The 27,541-nt window shown below is 45.7% G+C and overlaps 4 protein-coding genes across 4 annotated transcripts; all 4 read right to left on the reverse strand.

Annotated features, from left to right (window-relative positions):
* Window positions 1-543: 543 nt before the first annotated feature.
* On the reverse strand, window positions 544-5,431 carry LOC108262588 (mucin-5AC). Its single transcript, XM_053687015.1, has 3 exons — window positions 5,284-5,431; window positions 5,104-5,159; window positions 544-5,015 (listed from the first exon to the last, which is right to left on the reverse strand). The coding sequence occupies exons 1-3, from the start codon at window positions 5,301-5,303 to the stop codon at window positions 820-822; spliced, it is 4,272 nt and encodes a 1,423-aa protein (XP_053542990.1). The 5' UTR covers window positions 5,304-5,431; the 3' UTR covers window positions 544-819.
* A 2,035-nt stretch (window positions 5,432-7,466) lies between these two features.
* On the reverse strand, window positions 7,467-12,140 carry LOC128635219 (mucin-5AC-like). The gene is made up of 3 exons (XM_053687016.1): window positions 12,000-12,140; window positions 11,803-11,858; window positions 7,467-11,714 (listed from the first exon to the last, which is right to left on the reverse strand). Exons 1-3 carry the CDS (start codon window positions 12,017-12,019, stop codon window positions 7,723-7,725), a joined length of 4,068 nt encoding a protein of 1,355 aa, XP_053542991.1. The 5' UTR covers window positions 12,020-12,140; the 3' UTR covers window positions 7,467-7,722.
* A 2,020-nt stretch (window positions 12,141-14,160) lies between these two features.
* LOC128635220 (mucin-5AC-like) lies at window positions 14,161-19,045 on the reverse strand. The gene is made up of 3 exons (XM_053687017.1): window positions 18,898-19,045; window positions 18,717-18,772; window positions 14,161-18,628 (listed from the first exon to the last, which is right to left on the reverse strand). Exons 1-3 carry the CDS (start codon window positions 18,915-18,917, stop codon window positions 14,433-14,435), a joined length of 4,272 nt encoding a protein of 1,423 aa, XP_053542992.1. The 5' UTR covers window positions 18,918-19,045; the 3' UTR covers window positions 14,161-14,432.
* Window positions 19,046-21,078: 2,033 nt separating this feature from the next.
* On the reverse strand, window positions 21,079-27,019 carry LOC128635243 (mucin-5AC-like). Its single transcript, XM_053687073.1, has 3 exons — window positions 26,877-27,019; window positions 26,697-26,752; window positions 21,079-26,608 (listed from the first exon to the last, which is right to left on the reverse strand). Exons 1-3 carry the CDS (start codon window positions 26,894-26,896, stop codon window positions 21,339-21,341), a joined length of 5,346 nt encoding a protein of 1,781 aa, XP_053543048.1. The 5' UTR covers window positions 26,897-27,019; the 3' UTR covers window positions 21,079-21,338.
* Window positions 27,020-27,541: the final 522 nt, after the last annotated feature.

Genomic DNA, 27,541 nt, shown 5'->3' on the forward strand with positions numbered 1-27,541 from the left:
GCATGGAAGACATTGTTTACAGATCTTTTATTGGAAAGGGTTTCAAACTTATTTGGATTTTACTAAAATTCTTTAAAATACAGTCTCCTGCTAAAGGGACATTTCTTTTCACAGAGTTCACTGCAGTCATGCTAGGAGAATACAAACCTGAGAGTTTAGTCAAAGCATATTTCAAGAGCAAGAGCTATGAAAATTAACACAAAAGTTTCAAACCATTTTGGCCAGAATTGCATAAACAGTGTTGAAAACTAGCTACACTTTCTGCAAATACTTCACTGCTCAAAATCTGAGTGAGCCTTGAACAAAGACAAGGACTGACCAAAGGCAAGATACTGGCAAGTGTTCTATACGCACTGCTAATGAATTATTTATTACTTCATTATTCAAACCACTGAGGAAAGTGAGATTAGTCTGTGACCATAAAAAGGTTTTAGTGAAAATAAGCATGATCAAATGCTATAGATTGAAAAGACTCCAAATACAGACTAAATTCATTACCCATCAAGTGAGAATTTCATTTGAGGAAACACAGCCAAGTCAAAATGTGCATTCTCCTTTTATTGCAACAAAAATTCAGGCAAACAATAAAAAGCACCACAAATGAGCATATATTCAGTCAGCGATCAAAGCACTCAGTAGTTAATCTTACAGTTGAGATTGTCAGGAGGGCCTGGTGTTGTGAAATGGGGGGGGGGGGGGGGGGGGGGGGGGGAGCTGTAAGTGGCTGAGCTCACAATTTCAGGTGTATTGGAAAAGCTTTGTGGAACACAGAATGCTGATGAGGCACTGATTCCAGAAAGTGTCCCATGAATTCTTGGTTCACAGGTTGTGTGTCTGTACACTCTGGCTTCGAACAAATTTGTTGTTTGCAGCTCCTTGAGGAGAATTGCAGAAACCAAATGGAAAGTTACACACCGAGCTGTACTGGTCATGTACTGGCAATGTACCCTGGAAATCAATGCCTGCAAAATTCTGTGAGGTACCTGGAATGGGTACAGCAGCAAAAGAGCCTGTGCCTTGAGATGATGTGGCAACACGAGGAGAGGTTTGGCTGGATGCTATAGAGGCAATTGCACTCTCCACCATTGAGCATTGTGTTTGTCGGCAAGGCTTGGGTAGAGAGACTGGGGGAGTGGCAACAGTTTGTGGGACAGGTGAGAAGTGTGTAGATGTGTGAAATGCTGGGGTCTGTACATTATTCTGAGACATGGCAGAAGTCCCAGCACTTTGGTTCAGAAACGGCAAAATATTGTTGATTGTTCTTGTTTGGGGATCAGAGCTCAGAGATTGAGAAACCGACACGTTCCGTAGCAAATTATGGAATCTAGGAGGAGTTATCGTATGCCAATTTGGAGCCTGAAAGTTGCCGTGAGCCAAAGATGTAGAAGCAGACTGACCCACCAAAGCATTTGTTGTGGTGTCAGGCTGAAATGACTGGTCCTGCAATCCAGAGATTTTGTTTGTAGTGACCACAGAGTGGGAGGAGGATGGAATGCTCTGACCCAGTGAAGTCAGATACCTGCCAGAGCTAATCCCTTGATAGAATGTTGAGGCACCAGAGGACTGAGCCTGAGATGTAGAAGCAGACAGGCCTGTCTGAAGCAGTGTTGTGGTGCCAGGCTGGTATGATGACTGGGTCTGGGATCCAGATGTCTGGTTTGCAGTCACCACAGACTGGGTTGAGTATGGAAAGCCATGACCCAGAGAAGTCACATTCCTCCTAATTCCTTGATACAATGTTGATGCGCCAGAGGACTGAGCCTGAGATGTAGACGCAGACTGGCCTGTCTGAAGCAGTGTTGTAGTGCCAGGCTGGTATGATGACTGGATGTGGAACCCAGGTATTTCGGAAAGGGTTGCAGTCAATGGACGCTGTGCAATATTGTACACGCCAGAGGTTTGACTTGGATATGGAGCAGAAGCTCCCGAAGGCTGACTCTGAGGAAGAACAGGCTGGCCTGTCTGAAGCAGTGTTGTAGTGCTAGGCTGGTATGATGACTGGGTCTGGGATCCAGACGCTTGAGAAGATGGAATTGTCTGACCTTGTACAATGGTGTACCATTTAGCATGTCCTGAAGGTGCAGCTCCATGGCTGCCAAGAGCCTGAGATGTAGAAGCAGACTGGCCTGTCTGAAGCAGTGTTGTGGTGCCAGGCTGGTATGATGACTGGGTCTGGGATCCAGATGTCTGGTTTGCAGTCACCACAGACTGGGTTGAGTATGGAAAGCCATGACCCAGAGAAGTCACATTCCTCCTAATTCCTTGATACAATGTTGATGCACCAGAGGACTGAGCCTGAGATGTAGGAGCAGACTGGCCTGTCTGAAGCAGTGTTGTAGTGCCAGGCTGGTATGATGACTGGGTCTGGGATCCAGATGTCTGGTTTGCAGTCACCACAGACTGGGTTGAGTATGGAAAGCCATGACCCAGAGAAGTCACATTCCTCCTAATTCCTTGATACAATGTTGATGCACCAGAGGACTGAGCCTGAGATGTAGACGCAGACTGGCCTGTCTGAAGCAGTGTTGTAGTGCCAGGCTGGTATGATGACTGGATGTGGAACCCAGGTATTTCGGAAAGGGTTGCAGTCAATGGACGCTGTGCAATATTGTACACGCCAGAGGTTTGACTTGGATATGGAGCAGAAGCTCCCGAAGGCTGACTCTGAGGAAGAACAGGCTGGCCTGTCTGAAGCAGTGTTGTAGTGCTAGGCTGGTATGATGACTGGGTCTGGGATCCAGACGCTTGAGAAGATGGAATTGTCTGACCTTGTACAATGGTGTACCATTTAGCATGTCCTGAAGGTGCAGCTCCATGGCTGCCAAGAGCCTGGGATGTAGAAGCAGACTGGCCTGTCTGAAGCAGTGTTGTGGTGCCAGGCTGGTATGATGACTGGGTCTGGGATCCAGATGTCTGGTTTGCAGTCACCACAGACTGGGTTGAGTATGGAAAGCCATGACCCAGAGAAGTCACATTCCTCCTAATTCCTTGATACAATGTTGATGCACCAGAGGACTGAGCCTGAGATGTAGACGCAGACTGGCCTGTCTGAAGCAGTGTTGTAGTGCCCGGCTGGTATGATGACTGGATGTGGAACCCAGGTATTTCGGAAAGGGTTGCTGTCAATGGACGCTGTGCAATATTGTACACGCCAGAGGTTTGACTTGGATATGAAGCAGAAGCTCCCGAAGGCTGACTCTGAGGAAGAACAGGCCTGCCTGTCTGAAGGAGTGTTGTAGTGCTAGGCTGGTATGATGACTGGGTCTGGGATCCAGATGTCTGGTTTGCGGTCACCACAGACTGGGTTGAGTATGGAAAGCCATGAACCAGAGAAGTCACATTCCTCCTAATTCCTTGATACAATGTTGATGCACCAGAGGACTGAGCCTGAGATGTAGGAGCAGACTGGCCTGTCTGAAGCAGTGTTGTGGTGCCAGGCTGGTATGATGACTGGGTCTGGGATCCAGATGTCTGGTTTGTAGTGACCACAGACTGGGAGGAGGATGGAATTATATGACCCAGTGAAGTCAGATACCTGCCAGAGCTAATCCCTTGATACAACGTTGACGCACCAGAGGACTGAGCCTGAGATGTAGGAGCAGACTGGCCTGTCTGAAGCAGTGTTGTAGTGCCAGGCTGGTATGATGACTGGGTCTGGGATCCAGATGTCTGGTTTGCAGTCACCACAGACTGGGTTGAGTATGGAAAGCCATGACCCAGAGAAGTCACATTCCTCCTAATTCCTTGATACAATGTTGATGCACCAGAGGACTGAGCCTGAGATGTAGACGCAGACTGGCCTGTCTGAAGCAGTGTTGTAGTGCCAGGCTGGTATGATGACTGGATGTGGAACCCAGGTATTTCGGAAAGGGTTGCAGTCAATGGACGCTGTGCAATATTGTACACGCCAGAGGTTTGACTTGGATATGAAGCAGAAGCTCCCGAAGGCTGACTCTGAGGAAGAACAGGCTGGCCTGTCTGAAGGAGCGTTGTAGTGCTAGGCTGGTATGATGACTGGGTCTGGGATCCAGACGCTTGAGAAGATGGAATTGTCTGACCTTGTACAATGGTGTACCATTTAGCATGTCCTGAAGGTGTAGCTCCATGGCTGCCAAGAGCCTGAGATGTAGAAGCAGACTGGCCTGTCTGAAGCAGTGTTGTGGTGCCAGGCTGGTATGATGACTGGGTCTGGGATCCAGATGTCTGGTTTGTAGTGACCACAGACTGGGAGGAGGATGGAATTATATGACCCAGTGAAGTCAGATACCTGCCAGAGCTAATCCCTTGATACAACGTTGACGCACCAGAGGACTGAGCCTGAGATGTAGACGCAGACTGGCCTGTCTGAACCTGTGTTGTGGTGCCAGGCTGGTATGATGACTGGATGTGGAACCCAGGCATTTGGGAAGAGGATGCAATCAGAGGACCCTGTACAACAGAGTACATGCCAGAGGTTTGACTTGGATATGAAGCTGAAGCTCCGAAAGACTCAGGCTGGGCAATAGACTCGCCTGTCTGAACCTGTGTTGTGGTGCTAGGCTGGTATGACGACTGGGTCTGGGATCCAGATGTCTGGTTTGCAGTGCCTCCAAACTGGAACCTGGAAGGTCTTTGGAATCCACCGTTATTCTGACCTTTTTGAGGCCAAGATTGAGAGAGCAAAGTGCCACAGTTTTCAGGCTTGAGAGATTCAAACCAATAGAGCCTTGAGGACTGAGTCATCATCAAGTTGTCCTGCGGTTGAACCATGGGAGTTGCTTGACCTTGAGCATTTAGTACAGGTTTACCTTGAGCAGCACCACCAGAAGACTGAACAAAACTAGAATCCTGTTGAGCAGTTTGGACTTCTGAAGTATAACTGAAACTACTAGAATTTCCTCCGTCAACATTTCCATTTGCACTTTTTCTGGACAGTAGCTCCAAAGCTTGAACAGGCGTAGCGAAGTGAAAATTTTGGTTCCATGTTGCATTAGAACGTCCAGCTTGCCAATCAACAACAGAGGTTGTATTCCACACTGTGAGGGATAAATCCAATTTTAGATTATAGATTTGCAACTATACATGCAAATATTTTAGATTTAAAAGTTCATTTTAAAAGCCTACCTCCGAATCCACTTGTATCTCTCCAAAGAACCAAAGCAATGAAAATTAGATGGAGCCTGTAAGAAAAAAAAAAAAAGTTACATACCTAAAATCATGGGGGAAAAAAACATGTTAAAAAAAAAAGAAAAAGAAAAAAGAAAAAAAAAAGAAAAAAAAGGAGAACAAACACAGGATACATACCCCTTCATTGCCCATGACATATCTCAAAAGAAGATTACCAAAAGGAGGCCCCACTACTAACATAAAATCTACACTTTGCCCAAATACTATAGCCACCACCACCCTAAACATGCTACTTATATAATTAGTTTCACCTGGTCACATGTCACCTAACAGATTAAAAGTTAAGTCTCTCCAGGGTCCTAAACAAGCTTGGTTATCTTCAGTCTTGTCTTTTAGCCTCATGCGTTATCATTAGGTCCCCTATAGGTTATGGAGAGATCTTGACACCTTGCCTACAAGCAACACTGATTTGCGCAGCATGCACCGCTTGGTTTTTTACAATTCTACAGTTTGGTTCTATGCTCAGTGTTCATTTAAATTCAAGTTTGCCTATTTTATGCAACCAATATGATGAGCCATCATATGTGATGTAGCAAAGACATGACTCTATAGTTACAATGAAGAAGCAGCTAATTATTTGCAACTATTTTTGAATCTGAGCCTTCATCAATGAAGAGAGACATGAACATGTACAATTTTAAGATGTCTTTAATGCAAAGCAATACTGGGTATAAACCACAGAATTCATAAAACATGAGAAAATCAACAGCAGCAAAATAAAGGTGCACCTCTAAAGCATCAGTATACATATATACCAAGCATGACACAGATTCTGCTTAGGTGGAATTTCAATAAGCTTCTTGTACATATATCACACACACACACACACACACACACACACACACACACACACACACACACACATGGAATTGTTTTCAGGACAGAGCTCTTTGCAAGTTTTGTTACATGAGACATTAAAGGGGAACTATTATGCAAAATTCACTTTTAAATGGTGTTTGAACATAACTCTGTGTCGGCAGAGTGTGTACACAACCACCCTACAATGGTAAAAATCCACCCACTCCTTTGATATATTCCCAATAAATCATAAACAGTGTCTCAAAATGAGTCGATTTCATTTGCTCCCTAACGTGATGTCATGTTGGAACAAGCCCCGCCCTATTACCATAGATCCTCCCCTGAGTGAGCTGCACACAATCCACCATGCTTTCCACACATGTCTCAGCTTCGTAAGCATTGTAAGTGTTCTGTTGTTGGCTGTAAGATTGAACATAAGAGTCTTCATGTACTCCCGGCAATAGAGCCACTGAAGACGCAGTGGAGAAGTTGTATTTTTGAAGGAAATATGCCCCCAAAATACCTAAATTCGTGTATGTTTGTGCACGTCGTTTTACACCAGACTGCTTTGTGAAACATCTGGTAAAAAGTCTCAAAATAGGTCTCCTTTAACAAAAATCAGTAAAAGGGGAAACACACGGTCACGTGTGGTTTGCACTGCAAGGACAATCGGCTGCCCTTCCTGTAGCATTGCCTTAGGCATCTTACATTACAAGACATTGCAGATTATTGATCTGGCCACATCTGCAGTCCTCAGGCCACCCTGCAGGATGCCTATGGCATGTTCACACAGGCGAGCAGGCACCCTAGGCATCTTTCTTCTGGTGTTTTTCAGAGTCAGTAGAAAGACCCCTTTAATGTCCCACGTTATTGTAACCGTGACCACCTATAAACAGTTAGTGTCCTAACGACTCTTCCACAAGAGCAGGTGCAATAATTGTTCATGGTTCATTGAACAAGCATGGAAGACATTGTTTACAGATCTTTTATTGGAAAGGGTTTCAAACTTATTTGGATTTTACTAAAATTCTTTAAAATACAGTCTCCTGCTAAAGGGACATTTCTTTTCACAGAGTTCACTGCAGTCATGCTAGGAGAATACAAACCTGAGAGTTTAGTCAAAGCATATTTCAAGAGCAAGAGCTATGAAAATTAACACAAAAGTTTCAAACCATTTTGGCCAGAATTGCATAAACAGTGTTGAAAACTAGCTACACTTTCTGCAAATACTTCACTGCTCAAAATCTGAGTGAGCCTTGAACAAAGACAAGGACTGACCAAAGGCAAGATACTGGCAAGTGTTCTATACGCACTGCTAATGAATTATTTATTACTTCATTATTCAAACCACTGAGGAAAGTGAGATTAGTCTGTGACCATAAAAAGGTTTTAGTGAAAATAAGCATGATCAAATGCTATAGATTGAAAAGACTCCAAATACAGACTAAATTCATTACCCATCAAGTGAGAATTTCATTTGAGGAAACACAGCCAAGTCAAAATGTGCATTCTCCTTTTATTGCAGCAAAAATTCAGGCAAACAATAAAAAGCACCACAAATGAGCATATATTCAGTCAGCGATCAAAGCACTCAGTAGTTAATCTTACAGTTGAGATTGTCAGGAGGGCCTGGTGTTGGGAAATGGGGGGGAGCTGTAAGTGGCTGAGCTCACAATTTCAGGTGTATTGGAAAAGCTTTGTGGAACACAGAATGCTGATGAGGCACTGATTCCAGAAAGTGTCCCATGAATTCTTGGTTCACAGGTTGTGTGTCTGTACACTCTGGCTTCGAACAAATTTGTTGTTTGCAGCTCCTTGAGGAGAATTGCAGAAACCAAATGGAAAGTTACACACCGAGCTGTACTGGTCATGTACTGGCAATGTACCCTGGAAATCAATGCCTGCAAAATTCTGTGAGGTACCTGGAATGGGTACAGCAGCAAAAGAGCCTGTGCCTTGAGATGATGTGGCAACACGAGGAGAGGTTTGGCTGGATGCTATAGAGGCAATTGCACTCTCCACCATTGAGCATTGTGTCTGTCGGCAAGGCTTGGGTAGAGAGACTGGGGGAGTGGCAACAGTTTGTGGGACAGGTGAGAAGTGTGTAGATGTGTGAAATGCTGGGGTCTGTACATTATTCTGAGACATGGCAGAAGTCCCAGCACTTTGGTTCAGAAACGGCAAAATATTGTTGATTGTTCTTGTTTGGGGATCAGAGCTCAGAGATTGAGAAACCGACACGTTCCGTAGCAAATTATGGAATCTAGGAGGAGTTATCGTATGCCAATTTGGAGCCTGAAAGTTGCCGTGAGCCAAAGATGTAGAAGCAGACTGACCCACCAAAGCATTTGTTGTGGTGTCAGGCTGAAATGACTGGTCCTGCAATCCAGAGATTTTGTTTGTAGTGACCACAGAGTGGGAGGAGGATGGAATGCTCTGACCCAGTGAAGTCAGATACCTGCCAGAGCTAATCCCTTGATAGAATGTTGAGGCACCAGAGGACTGAGCCTGAGATGTAGACGCAGACTGGCCTGTCTGAAGCAGTGTTGTAGTGCCAGGCTGGTATGATGACTGGATGTGGAACCCAGGTATTTCGGAAAGGGTTGCAGTCAATGGACGCTGTGCAATATTGTACACGCCAGAGGTTTGACTTGGATATGAAGCAGAAGCTCCCGAAGGCTGACTCTGAGGAAGAACAGGCTGGCCTGTCTGAAGGAGTGTTGTAGTGCTAGGCTGGTATGATGACTGGGTCTGGGATCCAGATGTCTGGTTTGCAGTCACCACAGACTGGGTTGAGTATGGAAAGCCATGACCCAGAGATGTCACATTCCTCCTAATTCCTTGATACAATGTTGATGCGCCAGAGGACTGAGCCTGAGATGTAGACGCAGACTGGCCTGTCTGAAGCAGTGTTGTAGTGCCAGGCTGGTATGATGACTGGATGTGGAACCCAGGTATTTCGGAAAGGGTTGCAGTCAATGGACGCTGTGCAATATTGTACACGCCAGAGGTTTGACTTGGATATGAAGCAGAAGCTCCCGAAGGCTGACTCTGAGGAAGAACAGGCTGGCCTGTCTGAAGGAGTGTTGTAGTGCTAGGCTGGTATGATGACTGGGTCTGGGATCCAGAGGCTTGAGAAGATGGAATTGTCTGACCTTGTACAATGGTGTACCATTTAGCATGTCCTGAAGGTGCAGCTCCATGGCTGCCAAGAGCCTGAGATGTAGAAGCAGACTGGCCTGTCTGAAGCAGTGTTGTGGTGCCAGGCTGGTATGATGACTGGGTCTGGGCTCCAGATGTCTGGTTTGCAGTCACCACAGACTGGGTTGAGTATGGAAAGCCATGACCCAGAGAAGTCACATTCCTCCTAATTCCTTGATACAATGTTGATGCACCAGAGGACTGAGCCTGAGATGTAGGAGCAGACTGGGCTGTCTGAAGCAGTGTTGTAGTGCCAGGCTGGTATGATGACTGGGTCTGGGATCCAGATGTCTGGTTTGTAGTGACCACAGACTGGGAGGAGGAAGGAATTATATGACCCAGTGACGTCAGATACCTGCCAGAGCTAATCCCTTGATACAACGTTGATGCGCCAGAGGACTGAGCCTGAGATGTAGACGCAGACTGGCCTGTCTGAAGCAGTGTTGTAGTGCCAGCCTGGTATGATGACTGGATGTGGAACCCAGGTATTTCGGAAAGGGTTGCAGTCAATGGACGCTGTGCAATATTGTACACGCCAGAGGTTTGACTTGGATATGGAGCAGAAGCTCCCGAAGGCTGACTCTGAGGAAGAACAGGCTGGCCTGTCTGAAGCAGTGTTGTAGTGCTAGGCTGGTATGATGACTGGGTCTGGGATCCAGACGCTTGAGAAGATGGAATTGTCTGACCTTGTACAATGGTGTACCATTTAGCATGTCCTGAAGGTGCAGCTCCATGGCTGCCAAGAGCCTGAGATGTAGAAGCAGACTGGCCTGTCTGAAGCAGTGTTGTGGTGCCAGGCTGGTATGATGACTGGGTCTGGGATCCAGATGTCTGGTTTGCAGTCACCACAGACTGGGTTGAGTATGGAAAGCCATGACCCAGAGAAGTCACATTCCTCCTAATTCCTTGATACAATGTTGATGCACCAGAGGACTGAGCCTGAGATGTAGGAGCAGACTGGCCTGTCTGAAGAAGTGTTGTAGTGCCAGGCTGGTATGATGACTGGGTCTGGGATCCAGATGTCTGGTTTGCAGTCACCACAGACTGGGTTGAGTATGGAAAGCCATGACCCAGAGAAGTCACATTCCTCCTAATTCCTTGATACAATGTTGATGCACCAGAGGACTGAGCCTGAGATGTAGACGCAGACTGGCCTGTCTGAAGCAGTGTTGTAGTGCCAGGCTGGTATGATGACTGGATGTGGAACCCAGGTATTTCGGAAAGGGTTGCAGTCAATGGACGCTGTGCAATATTGTACACGCCAGAGGTTTGACTTGGATATGAAGCAGAAGCTCCCGAAGGCTGACTCTGAGGAAGAACAGGCCTGCCTGTCTGAAGGAGTGTTGTAGTGCTAGGCTGGTATGATGACTGGGTCTGGGATCCAGATGTCTGGTTTGCGGTCACCACAGACTGGGTTGAGTATGGAAAGCCATGACCCAGAGAAGTCACATTCCTCCTAATCCCTGGATACAATGTTGATGCACCAGAGGACTGAGCCTGAGATGTAGAAGCAGACTGGACCTTCTGAACCTGTGTTGTGGTGCCAGGCTGGTATGATGACTGGGTCTGGGATCCAGAGGCTTGAGAAGATGGAATTGTCTGACCTTGTACAATGGTGTACCATTTAGCATGTCCTGAAGGTGCAGCTCCATGGCTGCCAAGAGCCTGAGATGTAGAAGCAGACTGGCCTGTCTGAAGCAGTGTTGTGGTGCCAGGCTGGTATGATGACTGGGTCTGGGATCCAGATGTCTGGTTTGTATTGACCACAGACTGGGAGGAGGATGGAATTATATGACCCAGTGAAGTCAGATACCTGCCAGAGCTAATCCCTCGATACAACGTTGACGCACCAGAGGACTGAGCCTGAGATGTAGACGCAGACTGGCCTGTCTGAACCTGTGTTGTGGTGCCAGGCTGGTATGATGACTGGATGTGGAACCCAGGCATTTGGGAAGAGGATGCAATCAGAGGACCCTGTACAACAGAGTACATGCCAGAGGTTTGACTTGGATATGAAGCTGAAGCTCCGAAAGACTCAGGCTGGGCAATAGACTGAACCTGTGTTGTGGTGCTAGGCTGGTATGACGACTGGGTCTGGGATCCAGATGTCTGGTTTGCAGTGCCCCCAAACTGGAACCTGGATGGTCTTTGGAATCCACCGTTATTCTGACCTTTTTGAGGCCAAGATTGAGAGAGCAAAGTGCCACAGTTTTCAGGCTTGAGAGATTCAAACCAATAGAGCCTTGAGGACTGAGTCATCAAGTTGTCCTGCGGTTGAACCATGGGAGTTGCTTGACCTTGAGCATTTAGTACAGGTTTACCTTGAGCAGCACCACCAGAAGACTGAACAAAACTAGAATCCTGTTGAGCAGTTTGGACTTCTGAAGTATAACTGAAACTACTAGAATTTCCTCCGTCAACATTTCCGTTTGCACTTTTTCTGGACAGTAGCTCCAAAGCTTGAACAGGCGTAGCGAAGTGAAAATTTTGGTTCCATGTTGCATTAGAACGTCCAGCTTGCCAATCAACAACAGAGGTTGTATTCCACACTGTGAGGGATAAATCCAATTTTAGATTATAGATTTGCAACTATACATGCAAATATTTTAGATTTAAAAGGTCATTTTAAAAGCCTACCTCCGAATCCACTTGTATCTCTCCAAAGAACCAAAGCAATGAAAATTAGATGGAGCCTGTAAGAAAAAAAAAAAAAAAAAAGTTACATACCTAAAATCATGGGGGGAAAAAAACATGTAAAAAAAAAAAAAAAAAAGAAAAAAGAAAAAAAAAAGAAAAAAAAAGAAAAAAAAGGAGAACAAACACAGGATACATACCCCTTCATTGCCCATGACATATCTCAAAAGAAGATTACCAAAAGGAGGCCCCACTACTAACATAAAATCTACACTTTGCCCAAATACTATAGCCACCACCACCCTAAACATGCTACTTATATAATTAGTTTCACCTGGTCACATGTCACCTAACAGATTAAAAGTTAAGTCTCTCCAGGGTCCTAAACAAGCTTGGTTATCTTCAGTCTTGTCTTTTAGCCTCATGCGTTATCATTAGGTCCCCTATAGGTTATGGAGAGATCTTGACACCTTGCCTACAAGCAACACTGACTTGCGCAGCATGCACCGCTTGGTTTTTTACAATTCTACAGTTTGGTTCTATGCTCAGTGTTCATTTAAATTCAAGTTTGCCTATTTTATGCAACCAATATGATGAGCCATCTTATGTGATGTAGCAAAGACATGACTCTGTAGTTACAATGAAGAAGCAGCTAATTATTTGCAACTATTTTTGAATCTGAGCCTTCATCAATGAAGAGAGACATGAACATGTACAATTTTAAGATGTCTTTAATGCAAAGCAATACTGGGTATAAACCACAGAATTCATAAAACATGAGAAAATCAACAGCAGCAAAATAAAGGTGCACCTCTAAAGCATCAGTATACATATATACCAAGCATGACACAGATTCTGCTTAGGTGGAATTTCAATAAGCTTTTTGTACATATATCACACACACACACACACACACACACACACATGGAATTGTTTTCAGGACAGAGCTCTTTGCAAGTTTTGTTACATGAGACATTAAAGGGGAACTATTATGCAAAATTCACTTTTAAATGGTGTTTGAACATAACTCTGTGTCGGCAGAGTGTGTACACAACCACCCTACAATGGTAAAAATCCACCCACTCCTTTGATATATTCCCAATAAATCATAAACAGTGTCTCAAAATGAGTCGATTTCATTTGCTCCCTAACGTGATGTCATGTTGGAACAAGCCCCGCCCTATTACCATAGATCCTCCCCTGAGTGAGCTGCACACAATCCACCATGCTTTCCACACATGTCTCAGCTTCGTAAGCGTTGTAAGTGTTCTGTTGTTGGCTGTAAGATTGAACATAAGAGTCTTCATGTACTCCCGGCAATAGAGCCACTGAAGACGCAGTGGAGAAGTTGTATTTTTGAAGGAAATATGCCCCCAAAATACCTAAATTCGTGTATGTTTGTGCACGTCGTTTTACACCAGACTGCTTTGTGAAACATCTGGTAAAAAGTCTCAAAATAGGTCTCCTTTAACAAAAATCAGTAAAAGGGGAAACACACGGTCACGTGTGGTTTGCACTGCAAGGACAATCGGCTGCCCTTCCTGTAGCATTGCCTTAGGCATCTTACATTACAAGACATTGCAGATTATTGATCTGGCCACATCTGCAGTCCTCAGGCCACCCTGCAGGATGCCTATGGCATGTTCACACAGGCGAGCAGGCACCCTAGGCATCTTTCTTCTGGTGTTTTTCAGAGTCAGTAGAAAGACCCCTTTAATGTCCCACGTTATTGTAACCGTGACCACCTATAAACAGTTAGTGTCCTAACGACTCTTCCACAAGAGCAGGTGCAATAATTGTTCATGGTTCATTGAACAAGCATGGAAGACATTGTTTACAGATCTTTTATTGGAAAGGGTTTCAAACTTATTTGGATTTTACTAAAATTCTTTAAAATACAGTCTCCTGCTAAAGGGACATTTCTTTTCACAGAGTTCACTGCAGTCATGCTAGGAGAATACAAACCTGAGAGTTTAGTCAAAGCATATTTCAAGAGCAAGAGCTATGAAAATTAACACAAAAGTTTCAAACCATTTTGGCCAGAATTGCATAAACAGTGTTGAAAACTAGCTACACTTTCTGCAAATACTTCACTGCTCAAAATCTGAGTGAGCCTTGAACAAAGACAAGGACTGACCAAAGGCAAGATACTGGCAAGTGTTCTATACGCACTGCTAATGAATTATTTATTACTTCATTATTCAAACCACTGAGGAAAGTGAGATTAGTCTGTGACCATAAAAAGGTTTTAGTGAAAATAAGCATGATCAAATGCTATAGATTGAAAAGACTCCAAATACAGACTAAATTCATTACCCATCAAGTGAGAATTTCATTTGAGGAAACACAGCCAAGTCAAAATGTGCATTCTCCTTTTATTGCAACAAAAATTCAGGCAAACAATAAAAAGCACCACAAATGAGCATATATTCAGTCAGCGATCAAAGCACTCAGTAGTTAATCTTACAGTTGAGATTGTCAGGAGGGCCTGGTGTTGTGAAATGGGGGGGGGGGGGGGGGGGGGGGAGCTGTAAGTGGCTGAGCTCACAATTTCAGGTGTATTGGAAAAGCTTTGTGGAACACAGAATGCTGATGAGGCACTGATTCCAGAAAGTGTCCCATGAATTCTTGGTTCACAGGTTGTGTGTCTGTACACTCTGGCTTCGAACAAATTTGTTGTTTGCAGCTCCTTGAGGAGAATTGCAGAAACCAAATGGAAAGTTACACACCGAGCTGTACTGGTCATGTACTGGCAATGTACCCTGGAAATCAATGCCTGCAAAATTCTGTGAGGTACCTGGAATGGGTACAGCAGCAAAAGAGCCTGTGCCTTGAGATGATGTGGCAACACGAGGAGAGGTTTGGCTGGATGCTATAGAGGCAATTGCACTCTCCACCATTGAGCATTGTGTTTGTCGGCAAGGCTTGGGTAGAGAGACTGGGGGAGTGGCAACAGTTTGTGGGACAGGTGAGAAGTGTGTAGATGTGTGAAATGCTGGGGTCTGTACATTATTCTGAGACATGGCAGAAGTCCCAGCACTTTGGTTCAGAAACGGCAAAATATTGTTGATTGTTCTTGTTTGGGGATCAGAGCTCAGAGATTGAGAAACCGACACGTTCCGTAGCAAATTATGGAATCTAGGAGGAGTTATCGTATGCCAATTTGGAGCCTGAAAGTTGCCGTGAGCCAAAGATGTAGAAGCAGACTGACCCACCAAAGCATTTGTTGTGGTGTCAGGCTGAAATGACTGGTCCTGCAATCCAGAGATTTTGTTTGTAGTGACCACAGAGTGGGAGGAGGATGGAATGCTCTGACCCAGTGAAGTCAGATACCTGCCAGAGCTAATCCCTTGATAGAATGTTGAGGCACCAGAGGACTGAGCCTGAGATGTAGAAGCAGACAGGCCTGTCTGAAGCAGTGTTGTGGTGCCAGGCTGGTATGATGACTGGGTCTGGGATCCAGATGTCTGGTTTGCAGTCACCACAGACTGGGTTGAGTATGGAAAGCCATGACCCAGAGAAGTCACATTCCTCCTAATTCCTTGATACAATGTTGATGCGCCAGAGGACTGAGCCTGAGATGTAGACGCAGACTGGCCTGTCTGAAGCAGTGTTGTAGTGCCAGGCTGGTATGATGACTGGATGTGGAACCCAGGTATTTCGGAAAGGGTTGCAGTCAATGGACGCTGTGCAATATTGTACACGCCAGAGGTTTGACTTGGATATGGAGCAGAAGCTCCCGAAGGCTGACTCTGAGGAAGAACAGGCTGGCCTGTCTGAAGCAGTGTTGTAGTGCTAGGCTGGTATGATGACTGGGTCTGGGATCCAGACGCTTGAGAAGATGGAATTGTCTGACCTTGTACAATGGTGTACCATTTAGCATGTCCTGAAGGTGCAGCTCCATGGCTGCCAAGAGCCTGAGATGTAGAAGCAGACTGGCCTGTCTGAAGCAGTGTTGTGGTGCCAGGCTGGTATGATGACTGGGTCTGGGATCCAGATGTCTGGTTTGCAGTCACCACAGACTGGGTTGAGTATGGAAAGCCATGACCCAGAGAAGTCACATTCCTCCTAATTCCTTGATACAATGTTGATGCACAAGAGGACTGAGCCTGAGATGTAGGAGCAGACTGGCCTGTCTGAAGCAGTGTTGTAGTGCCAGGCTGGTATGATGACTGGATCTGGAATCCAGATGTCTGGTTTGCAGTCACCACAGACTGGGTTGAGTATGGAAAGCCATGACCCAGAGAAGTCACATTCCTCCTAATTCCTTGATACAATGTTGATGCACCAGAGGACTGAGCCTGAGATGTAGACGCAGACTGGCCTGTCTGAAGCAGTGTTGTAGTGCCAGGCTGGTATGATGACTGGATGTGGAACCCAGGTATTTCGGAAAGGGTTGCAGTCAATGGACGCTGTGCAATATTGTACACGCCAGAGGTTTGACTTGGATATGGAGCAGAAGCTCCCGAAGGCTGACTCTGAGGAAGAACAGGCTGGCCTGTCTGAAGCAGTGTTGTAGTGCTAGGCTGGTATGATGACTGGGTCTGGGATCCAGACGCTTGAGAAGATGGAATTGTCTGACCTTGTACAATGGTGTACCATTTAGCATGTCCTGAAGGTGCAGCTCCATGGCTGCCAAGAGCCTGGGATGTAGAAGCAGACTGGCCTGTCTGAAGCAGTGTTGTGGTGCCAGGCTGGTATGATGACTGGGTCTGGGATCCAGATGTCTGGTTTGCAGTCACCACAGACTGGGTTGAGTATGGAAAGCCATGACCCAGAGAAGTCACATTCCTCCTAATTCCTTGATACAATGTTGATGCACCAGAGGACTGAGCCTGAGATGTAGACGCAGACTGGCCTGTCTGAAGCAGTGTTGTAGTGCCCGGCTGGTATGATGACTGGATGTGGAACCCAGGTATTTCGGAAAGGGTTGCTGTCAATGGACGCTGTGCAATATTGTACACGCCAGAGGTTTGACTTGGATATGAAGCAGAAGCTCCCGAAGGCTGACTCTGAGGAAGAACAGGCCTGCCTGTCTGAAGGAGTGTTGTAGTGCTAGGCTGGTATGATGACTGGGTCTGGGATCCAGATGTCTGGTTTGCGGTCACCACAGACTGGGTTGAGTATGGAAAGCCATGAACCAGAGAAGTCACATTCCTCCTAATTCCTTGATACAATGTTGATGCACCAGAGGACTGAGCCTGAGATGTAGGAGCAGACTGGCCTGTCTGAAGCAGTGTTGTGGTGCCAGGCTGGTATGATGACTGGGTCTGGGATCCAGATGTCTGGTTTGTAGTGACCACAGACTGGGAGGAGGATGGAATTATATGACCCAGTGAAGTCAGATACCTGCCAGAGCTAATCCCTTGATACAACGTTGACGCACCAGAGGACTGAGCCTGAGATGTAGGAGCAGACTGGCCTGTCTGAAGCAGTGTTGTAGTGCCAGGCTGGTATGATGACTGGGTCTGGGATCCAGATGTCTGGTTTGCAGTCACCACAGACTGGGTTGAGTATGGAAAGCCATGACCCAGAGAAGTCACATTCCTCCTAATTCCTTGATACAATGTTGATGCACCAGAGGACTGAGCCTGAGATGTAGACGCAGACTGGCCTGTCTGAAGCAGTGTTGTAGTGCCAGGCTGGTATGATGACTGGATGTGGAACCCAGGTATTTCGGAAAGGGTTGCAGTCAATGGACGCTGTGCAATATTGTACACGCCAGAGGTTTGACTTGGATATGAAGCAGAAGCTCCCGAAGGCTGACTCTGAGGAAGAACAGGCTGGCCTGTCTGAAGGAGCGTTGTAGTGCTAGGCTGGTATGATGACTGGGTCTGGGATCCAGACGCTTGAGAAGATGGAATTGTCTGACCTTGTACAATGGTGTACCATTTAGCATGTCCTGAAGGTGCAGCTCCATGGCTGCCAAGAGCCTGAGATGTAGAAGCAGACTGGCCTGTCTGAAGCAGTGTTGTGGTGCCAGGCTGGTATGATGACTGGGTCTGGGATCCAGATGTCTGGTTTGTAGTGACCACAGACTGGGAGGAGGATGGAATTATATGACCCAGTGAAGTCAGATACCTGCCAGAGCTAATCCCTTGATACAACGTTGACGCACCAGAGGACTGAGCCTGAGATGTAGACGCAGACTGGCCTGTCTGAACCTGTGTTGTGGTGCCAGGCTGGTATGATGACTGGATGTGGAACCCAGGCATTTGGGAAGAGGATGCAATCAGAGGACCCTGTACAACAGAGTACATGCCAGAGGTTTGACTTGGATATGAAGCTGAAGCTCCGAAAGACTCAGGCTGGGCAATAGACTCGCCTGTCTGAACCTGTGTTGTGGTGCTAGGCTGGTATGACGACTGGGTCTGGGATCCAGATGTCTGGTTTGCAGTGCCTCCAAACTGGAACCTGGAAGGTCTTTGGAATCCACCGTTATTCTGACCTTTTTGAGGCCAAGATTGAGAGAGCAAAGTGCCACAGTTTTCAGGCTTGAGAGATTCAAACCAATAGAGCCTTGAGGACTGAGTCATCATCAAGTTGTCCTGCGGTTGAACCATGGGAGTTGCTTGACCTTGAGCATTTAGTACAGGTTTACCTTGAGCAGCACCACCAGAAGACTGAACAAAACTAGAATCCTGTTGAGCAGTTTGGACTTCTGAAGTATAACTGAAACTACTAGAATTTCCTCCGTCAACATTTCCATTTGCACTTTTTCTGGACAGTAGCTCCAAAGCTTGAACAGGCGTAGCGAAGTGAAAATTTTGGTTCCATGTTGCATTAGAACGTCCAGCTTGCCAATCAACAACAGAGGTTGTATTCCACACTGTGAGGGATAAATCCAATTTTAGATTATAGATTTGCAACTATACATGCAAATATTTTAGATTTAAAAGTTCATTTTAAAAGCCTACCTCCGAATCCACTTGTATCTCTCCAAAGAACCAAAGCAATGAAAATTAGATGGAGCCTGTAAGAAAAAAAAAAAAAAGTTACATACCTAAAATCATGGGGGAAAAAAACATGTTAAAAAAAAAAGAAAAAGAAAAAAGAAAAAAAAAAGAAAAAAAAGGAGAACAAACACAGGATACATACCCCTTCATTGCCCATGACATATCTCAAAAGAAGATTACCAAAAGGAGGCCCCACTACTAACATAAAATCTACACTTTGCCCAAATACTATAGCCACCACCACCCTAAACATGCTACTTATATAATTAGTTTCACCTGGTCACATGTCACCTAACAGATTAAAAGTTAAGTCTCTCCAGGGTCCTAAACAAGCTTGGTTATCTTCAGTCTTGTCTTTTAGCCTCATGCGTTATCATTAGGTCCCCTATAGGTTATGGAGAGATCTTGACACCTTGCCTACAAGCAACACTGATTTGCGCAGCATGCACCGCTTGGTTTTTTACAATTCTACAGTTTGGTTCTATGCTCAGTGTTCATTTAAATTCAAGTTTGCCTATTTTATGCAACCAATATGATGAGCCATCATATGTGATGTAGCAAAGACATGACTCTATAGTTACAATGAAGAAGCAGCTAATTATTTGCAACTATTTTTGAATCTGAGCCTTCATCAATGAAGAGAGACATGAACATGTACAATTTTAAGATGTCTTTAATGCAAAGCAATACTGGGTATAAACCACAGAATTCATAAAACATGAGAAAATCAACAGCAGCAAAATAAAGGTGCACCTCTAAAGCATCAGTATACATATATACCAAGCATGACACAGATTCTGCTTAGGTGGAATTTCAATAAGCTTCTTGTACATATATCACACACACACACACACACACACACACACACACACACACACACACACACACACACATGGAATTGTTTTCAGGACAGAGCTCTTTGCAAGTTTTGTTACATGAGACATTAAAGGGGAACTATTATGCAAAATTCACTTTTAAATGGTGTTTGAACATAACTCTGTGTCGGCAGAGTGTGTACACAACCACCCTACAATGGTAAAAATCCACCCACTCCTTTGATATATTCCCAATAAATCATAAACAGTGTCTCAAAATGAGTCGATTTCATTTGCTCCCTAACGTGATGTCATGTTGGAACAAGCCCCGCCCTATTACCATAGATCCTCCCCTGAGTGAGCTGCACACAATCCACCATGCTTTCCACACATGTCTCAGCTTCGTAAGCGTTGTAAGTGTTCTGTTGTTGGCTGTAAGATTGAACATAAGAGTCTTCATGTACTCCCGGCAATAGAGCCACTGAAGACGCAGTGGAGAAGTTGTATTTTTGAAGGAAATATGCCCCCAAAATACCTAAATTCGTGTATGTTTGTGCACGTCGTTTTACACCAGACTGCTTTGTGAAACATCTGGTAAAAAGTCTCAAAATAGGTCTCCTTTAACAAAAATCAGTAAAAGGGGAAACACACGGTCACGTGTGGTTTGCACTGCAAGGACAATCGGCTGCCCTTCCTGTAGCATTGCCTTAGGCATCTTACATTACAAGACATTGCAGATTATTGATCTGGCCACATCTGCAGTCCTCAGGCCACCCTGCAGGATGCCTATGGCATGTTCACACAGGCGAGCAGGCACCCTAGGCATCTTTCTTCTGGTGTTTTTCAGAGTCAGTAGAAAGACCCCTTTAATGTCCCACGTTATTGTAACCGTGACCACCTATAAACAGTTAGTGTCCTAACGACTCTTCCACAAGAGCAGGTGCAATAATTGTTCATGGTTCATTGAACAAGCATGGAAGACATTGTTTACAGATCTTTTATTGGAAAGGGTTTCAAACTTATTTGGATTTTACTAAAATTCTTTAAAATACAGTCTCCTGCTAAAGGGACATTTCTTTTCACAGAGTTCACTGCAGTCATGCTAGGAGAATACAAACCTGAGAGTTTAGTCAAAGCATATTTCAAGAGCAAGAGCTATGAAAATTAACACAAAAGTTTCAAACCATTTTGGCCAGAATTGCATAAACAGTGTTGAAAACTAGCTACACTTTCTGCAAATACTTCACTGCTCAAAATCTGAGTGAGCCTTGAACAAAGACAAGGACTGACCAAAGGCAAGATACTGGCAAGTGTTCTATACGCACTGCTAATGAATTATTTATTACTTCATTATTCAAACCACTGAGGAAAGTGAGATTAGTCTGTGACCATAAAAAGGTTTTAGTGAAAATAAGCATGATCAAATGCTATAGATTGAAAAGACTCCAAATACAGACTAAATTCATTACCCATCAAGTGAGAATTTCATTTGAGGAAACACAGCCAAGTCAAAATGTGCATTCTCCTTTTATTGCAACAAAAATTCAGGCAAACAATAAAAAGCACCACAAATGAGCATATTCAGTCAGCGATCAAAGCACTCAGTAGTTAATCTTACAGTTGAGATTGTCAGGAGGGCCTGGTGTTGGGAAATGGGGGGGAGCTGTAAGTGGCTGAGCTCACAATTTCAGGTGTATTGGAAAAGCTTTGTGGAACACAGAATGCTGATGAGGCACTGATTCCAGAAAGTGTCCCATGAATTCTTGGTTCACAGGTTGTGTGTCTGTACACTCTGGCTTCGAACAAATTTGTTGTTTGCAGCTCCTTGAGGAGAATTGCAGAAACCAAATGGAAAGTTACACACCGAGCTGTACTGGTCATGTACTGGCAATGTACCCTGGAAATCAATGCCTGCAAAATTCTGTGAGGTACCTGGAATGGGTACAGCAGCAAAAGAGCCTGTGCCTTGAGATGATGTGGCAACACGAGGAGAGGTTTGGCTGGATGCTATAGAGGCAATTGCACTCTCCACCATTGAGCATTGTGTCTGTCGGCAAGGCTTGGGTAGAGAGACTGGGGGAGTGGCAACAGTTTGTGGGACAGGTGAGAAGTGTGTAGATGTGTGAAATGCTGGGGTCTGTACATTATTCTGAGACATGGCAGAAGTCCCAGCACTTTGGTTCAGAAACGGCAAAATATTGTTGATTGTTCTTGTTTGGGGATCAGAGCTCAGAGATTGAGAAACCGACACGTTCCGTAGCAAATTATGGAATCTAGGAGGAGTTATCGTATGCCAATTTGGAGCCTGAAAGTTGCCGTGAGCCAAAGATGTAGAAGCAGACTGACCCACCAAAGCATTTGTTGTGGTGTCAGGCTGAAATGACTGGTCCTGCAATCCAGAGATTTTGTTTGTAGTGACCACAGAGTGGGAGGAGGATGGAATGCTCTGACCCAGTGAAGTCAGATACCTGCCAGAGCTAATCCCTTGATAGAATGTTGAGGCACCAGAGGACTGAGCCTGAGATGTAGAAGCAGACAGGCCTGTCTGAAGCAGTGTTGTGGTGCCAGGCTGGTATGATGACTGGGTCTGGGATCCAGATGTCTGGTTTGCAGTCACCACAGACTGGGTTGAGTATGGAAAGCCATGACCCAGAGAAGTCACATTCCTCCTAATTCCTTGATACAATGTTGATGCGCCAGAGGACTGAGCCTGAGATGTAGACGCAGACTGGCCTGTCTGAAGCAGTGTTGTAGTGCCAGGCTGGTATGATGACTGGATGTGGAACCCAGGTATTTCGGAAAGGGTTGCAGTCAATGGACGCTGTGCAATATTGTACACGCCAGAGGTTTGACTTGGATATGGAGCAGAAGCTCCCGAAGGCTGACTCTGAGGAAGAACAGGCTGGCCTGTCTGAAGCAGTGTTGTAGTGCTAGGCTGGTATGATGACTGGGTCTGGGATCCAGACGCTTGAGAAGATGGAATTGTCTGACCTTGTACAATGGTGTACCATTTAGCATGTCCTGAAGGTGCAGCTCCATGGCTGCCAAGAGCCTGAGATGTAGAAGCAGACTGGCCTGTCTGAAGCAGTGTTGTGGTGCCAGGCTGGTATGATGACTGGGTCTGGGATCCAGATGTCTGGTTTGCAGTCACCACAGACTGGGTTGAGTATGGAAAGCCATGACCCAGAGAAGTCACATTCCTCCTAATTCCTTGATACAATGTTGATGCACCAGAGGACTGAGCCTGAGATGTAGACGCAGACTGGCCTGTCTGAAGCAGTGTTGTAGTGCCAGGCTGGTATGATGACTGGATGTGGAACCCAGGTATTTCGGAAAGGGTTGCAGTCAATGGACGCTGTGCAATATTGTACACGCCAGAGGTTTGACTTGGATATGGAGCAGAAGCTCCCGAAGGCTGACTCTGAGGAAGAACAGGCTGGCCTGTCTGAAGCAGTGTTGTAGTGCTAGGCTGGTATGATGACTGGGTCTGGGATCCAGACGCTTGAGAAGATGGAATTGTCTGACCTTGTACAATGGTGTACCATTTAGCATGTCCTGAAGGTGCAGCTCCATGGCTGCCAAGAGCCTGGGATGTAGAAGCAGACTGGCCTGTCTGAAGCAGTGTTGTGGTGCCAGGCTGGTATGATGACTGGGTCTGGGATCCAGATGTCTGGTTTGCAGTCACCACAGACTGGGTTGAGTATGGAAAGCCATGACCCAGAGAAGTCACATTCCTCCTAATTCCTTGATACAATGTTGATGCACCAGAGGACTGAGCCTGAGATGTAGACGCAGACTGGCCTGTCTGAAGCAGTGTTGTAGTGCCCGGCTGGTATGATGACTGGATGTGGAACCCAGGTATTTCGGAAAGGGTTGCTGTCAATGGACGCTGTGCAATATTGTACACGCCAGAGGTTTGACTTGGATATGAAGCAGAAGCTCCCGAAGGCTGACTCTGAGGAAGAACAGGCCTGCCTGTCTGAAGGAGTGTTGTAGTGCTAGGCTGGTATGATGACTGGGTCTGGGATCCAGATGTCTGGTTTGCGGTCACCACAGACTGGGTTGAGTATGGAAAGCCATGACCCAGAGAAGTCACATTCCTCCTAATTCCTTGATACAATGTTGATGCACCAGAGGACTGAGCCTGAGATGTAGGAGCAGACTGGCCTGTCTGAAGCAGTGTTGTGGTGCCAGGCTGGTATGATGACTGGGTCTGGGATCCAGATGTCTGGTTTGTAGTGACCACAGACTGGGAGGAGGATGGAATTATATGACCCAGTGAAGTCAGATACCTGCCAGAGCTAATCCCTTGATACAACGTTGACGCACCAGAGGACTGAGCCTGAGATGTAGACGCAGACTGGCCTGTCTGAACCTGTGTTGTGGTGCCAGGCTGGTATGATGACTGGATGTGGAACCCAGGTATTTCGGAAAGGGTTGCAGTCAATGGACGCTGTGCAATATTGTACACGCCAGAGGTTTGACTTGGATATGAAGCAGAAGCTCCCGAAGGCTGACTCTGAGGAAGAACAGGCCTGCCTGTCTGAAGGAGTGTTGTAGTGCTAGGCTGGTATGATGACTGGGTCTGGGATCCAGATGTCTGGTTTGCGGTCACCACAGACTGGGTTGAGTATGGAAAGCCATGACCCAGAGAAGTCACATTCCTCCTAATCCCTGGATACAATGTTGATGCACCAGAGGACTGAGCCTGAGATGTAGAAGCAGACTGGCCTGTCTGAACCTGTGTTGTGGTGCCAGGCTGGTATGATGACTGGGTCTGGGATCCAGAGGCTTGAGAAGATGGAATTGTCTGTCCTTGTACAATGGTGTACCATTTAGCATGTCCTGAAGGTGCAGCTCCATGGCTGCCAAGAGCCTGAGATGTAGAAGCAGACTGGCCTGTCTGAAGCAGTGTTGTGGTGCCAGGCTGGTATGATGACTGGGTCTGGGATCCAGATGTCTGGTTTGTAGTGACCACAGACTGGGAGGAGGATGGAATTATATGACCCAGTGAAGTCAGATACCTGCCAGAGCTAATCCCTTGATACAACGTTGACGCACCAGAGGACTGAGCCTGAGATGTAGACGCAGACTGGCCTGTCTGAACCTGTGTTGTGGTGCCAGGCTGGTATGATGACTGGATGTGGAACCCAGGTATTTCGGAAAGGGTTACAGTCAATGGACGCTGTGCAATATTGTACACGCCAGAGGTTTGACTTGGATATGGAGCAGAAGCTCCCGCAGGCTGACTCTGAGGAAGAACAGGCTGGCCTGTCTGAAGCAGTGTTGTAGTGCTAGGCTGGTATGATGACTGGGTCTGGGATCCAGACGCTTGAGAAGATGGAATTGTCTGACCTTGTACAATGGTGTACCATTTAGCATGTCCTGAAGGTGCAGCTCCATGGCTGCCAAGAGCCTGAGATGTAGAAGCAGACTGGCCTGTCTGAAGCAGTGTTGTGGTGCCAGGCTGGTATGATGACTGGGTCTGGGATCCAGATGTCTGGTTTGCAGTCACCACAGACTGGGTTGAGTATGGAAAGCCATGACCCAGAGAAGTCACATTCCTCCTAATTCCTTGATACAATGTTGATGCACCAGAGGACTGAGCCTGAGATGTAGGAGTAGACTGGCCTGTCTGAAGCAGTGTTGTAGTGCCAGGCTGGTATGATGACTGGATGTGGGATCCAGATGTCTGGTTTGCAGTCACCACAGACTGGGTTGAGTATGGAAAGCCATGACCCAGAGAAGTCACATTCCTCCTAATTCCTTGATACAATGTTGATGCACCAGAGGACTGAGCCTGAGATGTAGACGCAGACTGGCCTGTCTGAAGCAGTGTTGTAGTGCCAGGCTGGTATGATGACTGGATGTGGAACCCAGGTATTTCGGAAAGGGTTGCAGTCAATGGACGCTGTGCAATATTGTACACGACAGAGGTTTGACTTGGATATGAAGCAGAAGCTCCCGAAGGCTGACTCTGAGGAAGAACAGGCTGGCCTGTCTGAAGGAGCGTTGTAGTGCTAGGCTGGTATGATGACTGGGTCTGGGATCCAGACGCTTGAGAAGATGGAATTGTCTGACCTTGTACAATGGTGTACCATTTAGCATGTCCTGAAGGTGCAGCTCCATGGCTGCCAAGAGCCTGAGATGTAGAAGCAGACTGGCCTGTCTGAAGCAGTGTTGTGGTGCCAGGCTGGTATGATGACTGGGTCTGGGATCCAGATGTCTGGTTTGTAGTGACCACAGACTGGGAGGAGGATGGAATTATATGACCCAGTGAAGTCAGATACCTGCCAGAGCTAATCCCTTGATACAACGTTGACGCACCAGAGGACTGAGCCTGAGATGTAGACGCAGACTGGCCTGTCTGAACCTGTGTTGTGGTGCCAGGCTGGTATGATGACTGGATGTGGAACCCAGGCATTTGGGAAGAGGATGCAATCAGAGGACCCTGTACAACAGAGTACATGCCAGAGGTTTGACTTGGATATGAAGCTGAAGCTCCGAAAGACTCAGGCTGGGCAATAGACTCGCCTGTCTGAACCTGTGTTGTGGTGCTAGGCTGGTATGACGACTGGGTCTGGGATCCAGATGTCTGGTTTGCAGTGCCTCCAAACTGGAACCTGGAAGGTCTTTGGAATCCACCGTTATTCTGACCTTTTTGAGGCCAAGATTGAGAGAGCAAAGTGCCACAGTTTTCAGGCTTGAGAGATTCAAACCAATAGAGCCTTGAGGACTGAGTCATCATCAAGTTGTCCTGCGGTTGAACCATGGGAGTTGCTTGACCTTGAGCATTTAGTACAGGTTTACCTTGAGCAGCACCACCAGAAGACTGAACAAAACTAGAATCCTGTTGAGCAGTTTGGACTTCTGAAGTATAACTGAAACTACTAGAATTTCCTCCGTCAACATTTCCATTTGCACTTTTTCTGGACAGTAGCTCCAAAGCTTGAACAGGCGTAGCGAAGTGAAAATTTTGGTTCCATGTTGCATTAGAACGTCCAGCTTGCCAATCAACAACAGAGGTTGTATTCCACACTGTGAGGGATAAATCCAATTTTAGATTATAGATTTGCAACTATACATGCAAATATTTTAGATTTAAAAGTTCATTTTAAAAGCCTACCTCCGAATCCACTTGTATCTCTCCAAAGAACCAAAGCAATGAAAATTAGATGGAGCCTGTAAGAAAAAAAAAAAAAAGTTACATACCTAAAATCATGGGGGAAAAAAACATGTTAAAAAAAAAAGAAAAAGAAAAAAGAAAAAAAAAGAAAAAAAAGGAGAACAAACACAGGATACATACCCCTTCATTGCCCATGACATATCTCAAAAGAAGATTACCAAAAGGAGGCCCCACTACTAACATAAAATCTACACTTTGCCCAAATACTATAGCCACCACCACCCTAAACATGCTACTTATATAATTAGTTTCACCTGGTCACATGTCACCTAACAGATTAAAAGTTAAGTCTCTCCAGGGTCCTAAACAAGCTTGGTTATCTTCAGTCTTGTCTTTTAGCCTCATGCGTTATCATTAGGTCCCCTATAGGTTATGGAGAGATCTTGACACCTTGCCTACAAGCAACACTGATTTGCGCAGCATGCACCGCTTGGTTTTTTACAATTCTACAGTTTGGTTCTATGCTCAGTGTTCATTTAAATTCAAGTTTGCCTATTTTATGCAACCAATATGATGAGCCATCATATGTGATGTAGCAAAGACATGACTCTATAGTTACAATGAAGAAGCAGCTAATTATTTGCAACTATTTTTGAATCTGAGCCTTCATCAATGAAGAGAGACATGAACATGTACAATTTTAAGATGTCTTTAATGCAAAGCAATACTGGGTATAAACCACAGAATTCATAAAACATGAGAAAATCAACAGCAGCAAAATAAAGGTGCACCTCTAAAGCATCAGTATACATATATACCAAGCATGACACAGATTCTGCTTAGGT

The sequence above is a fragment of the Ictalurus punctatus genome, chromosome 16, assembly GCF_001660625.3.
Source record: "Ictalurus punctatus breed USDA103 chromosome 16, Coco_2.0, whole genome shotgun sequence".
NCBI classification, from domain to species: domain Eukaryota; kingdom Metazoa; phylum Chordata; class Actinopteri; order Siluriformes; family Ictaluridae; genus Ictalurus; species Ictalurus punctatus.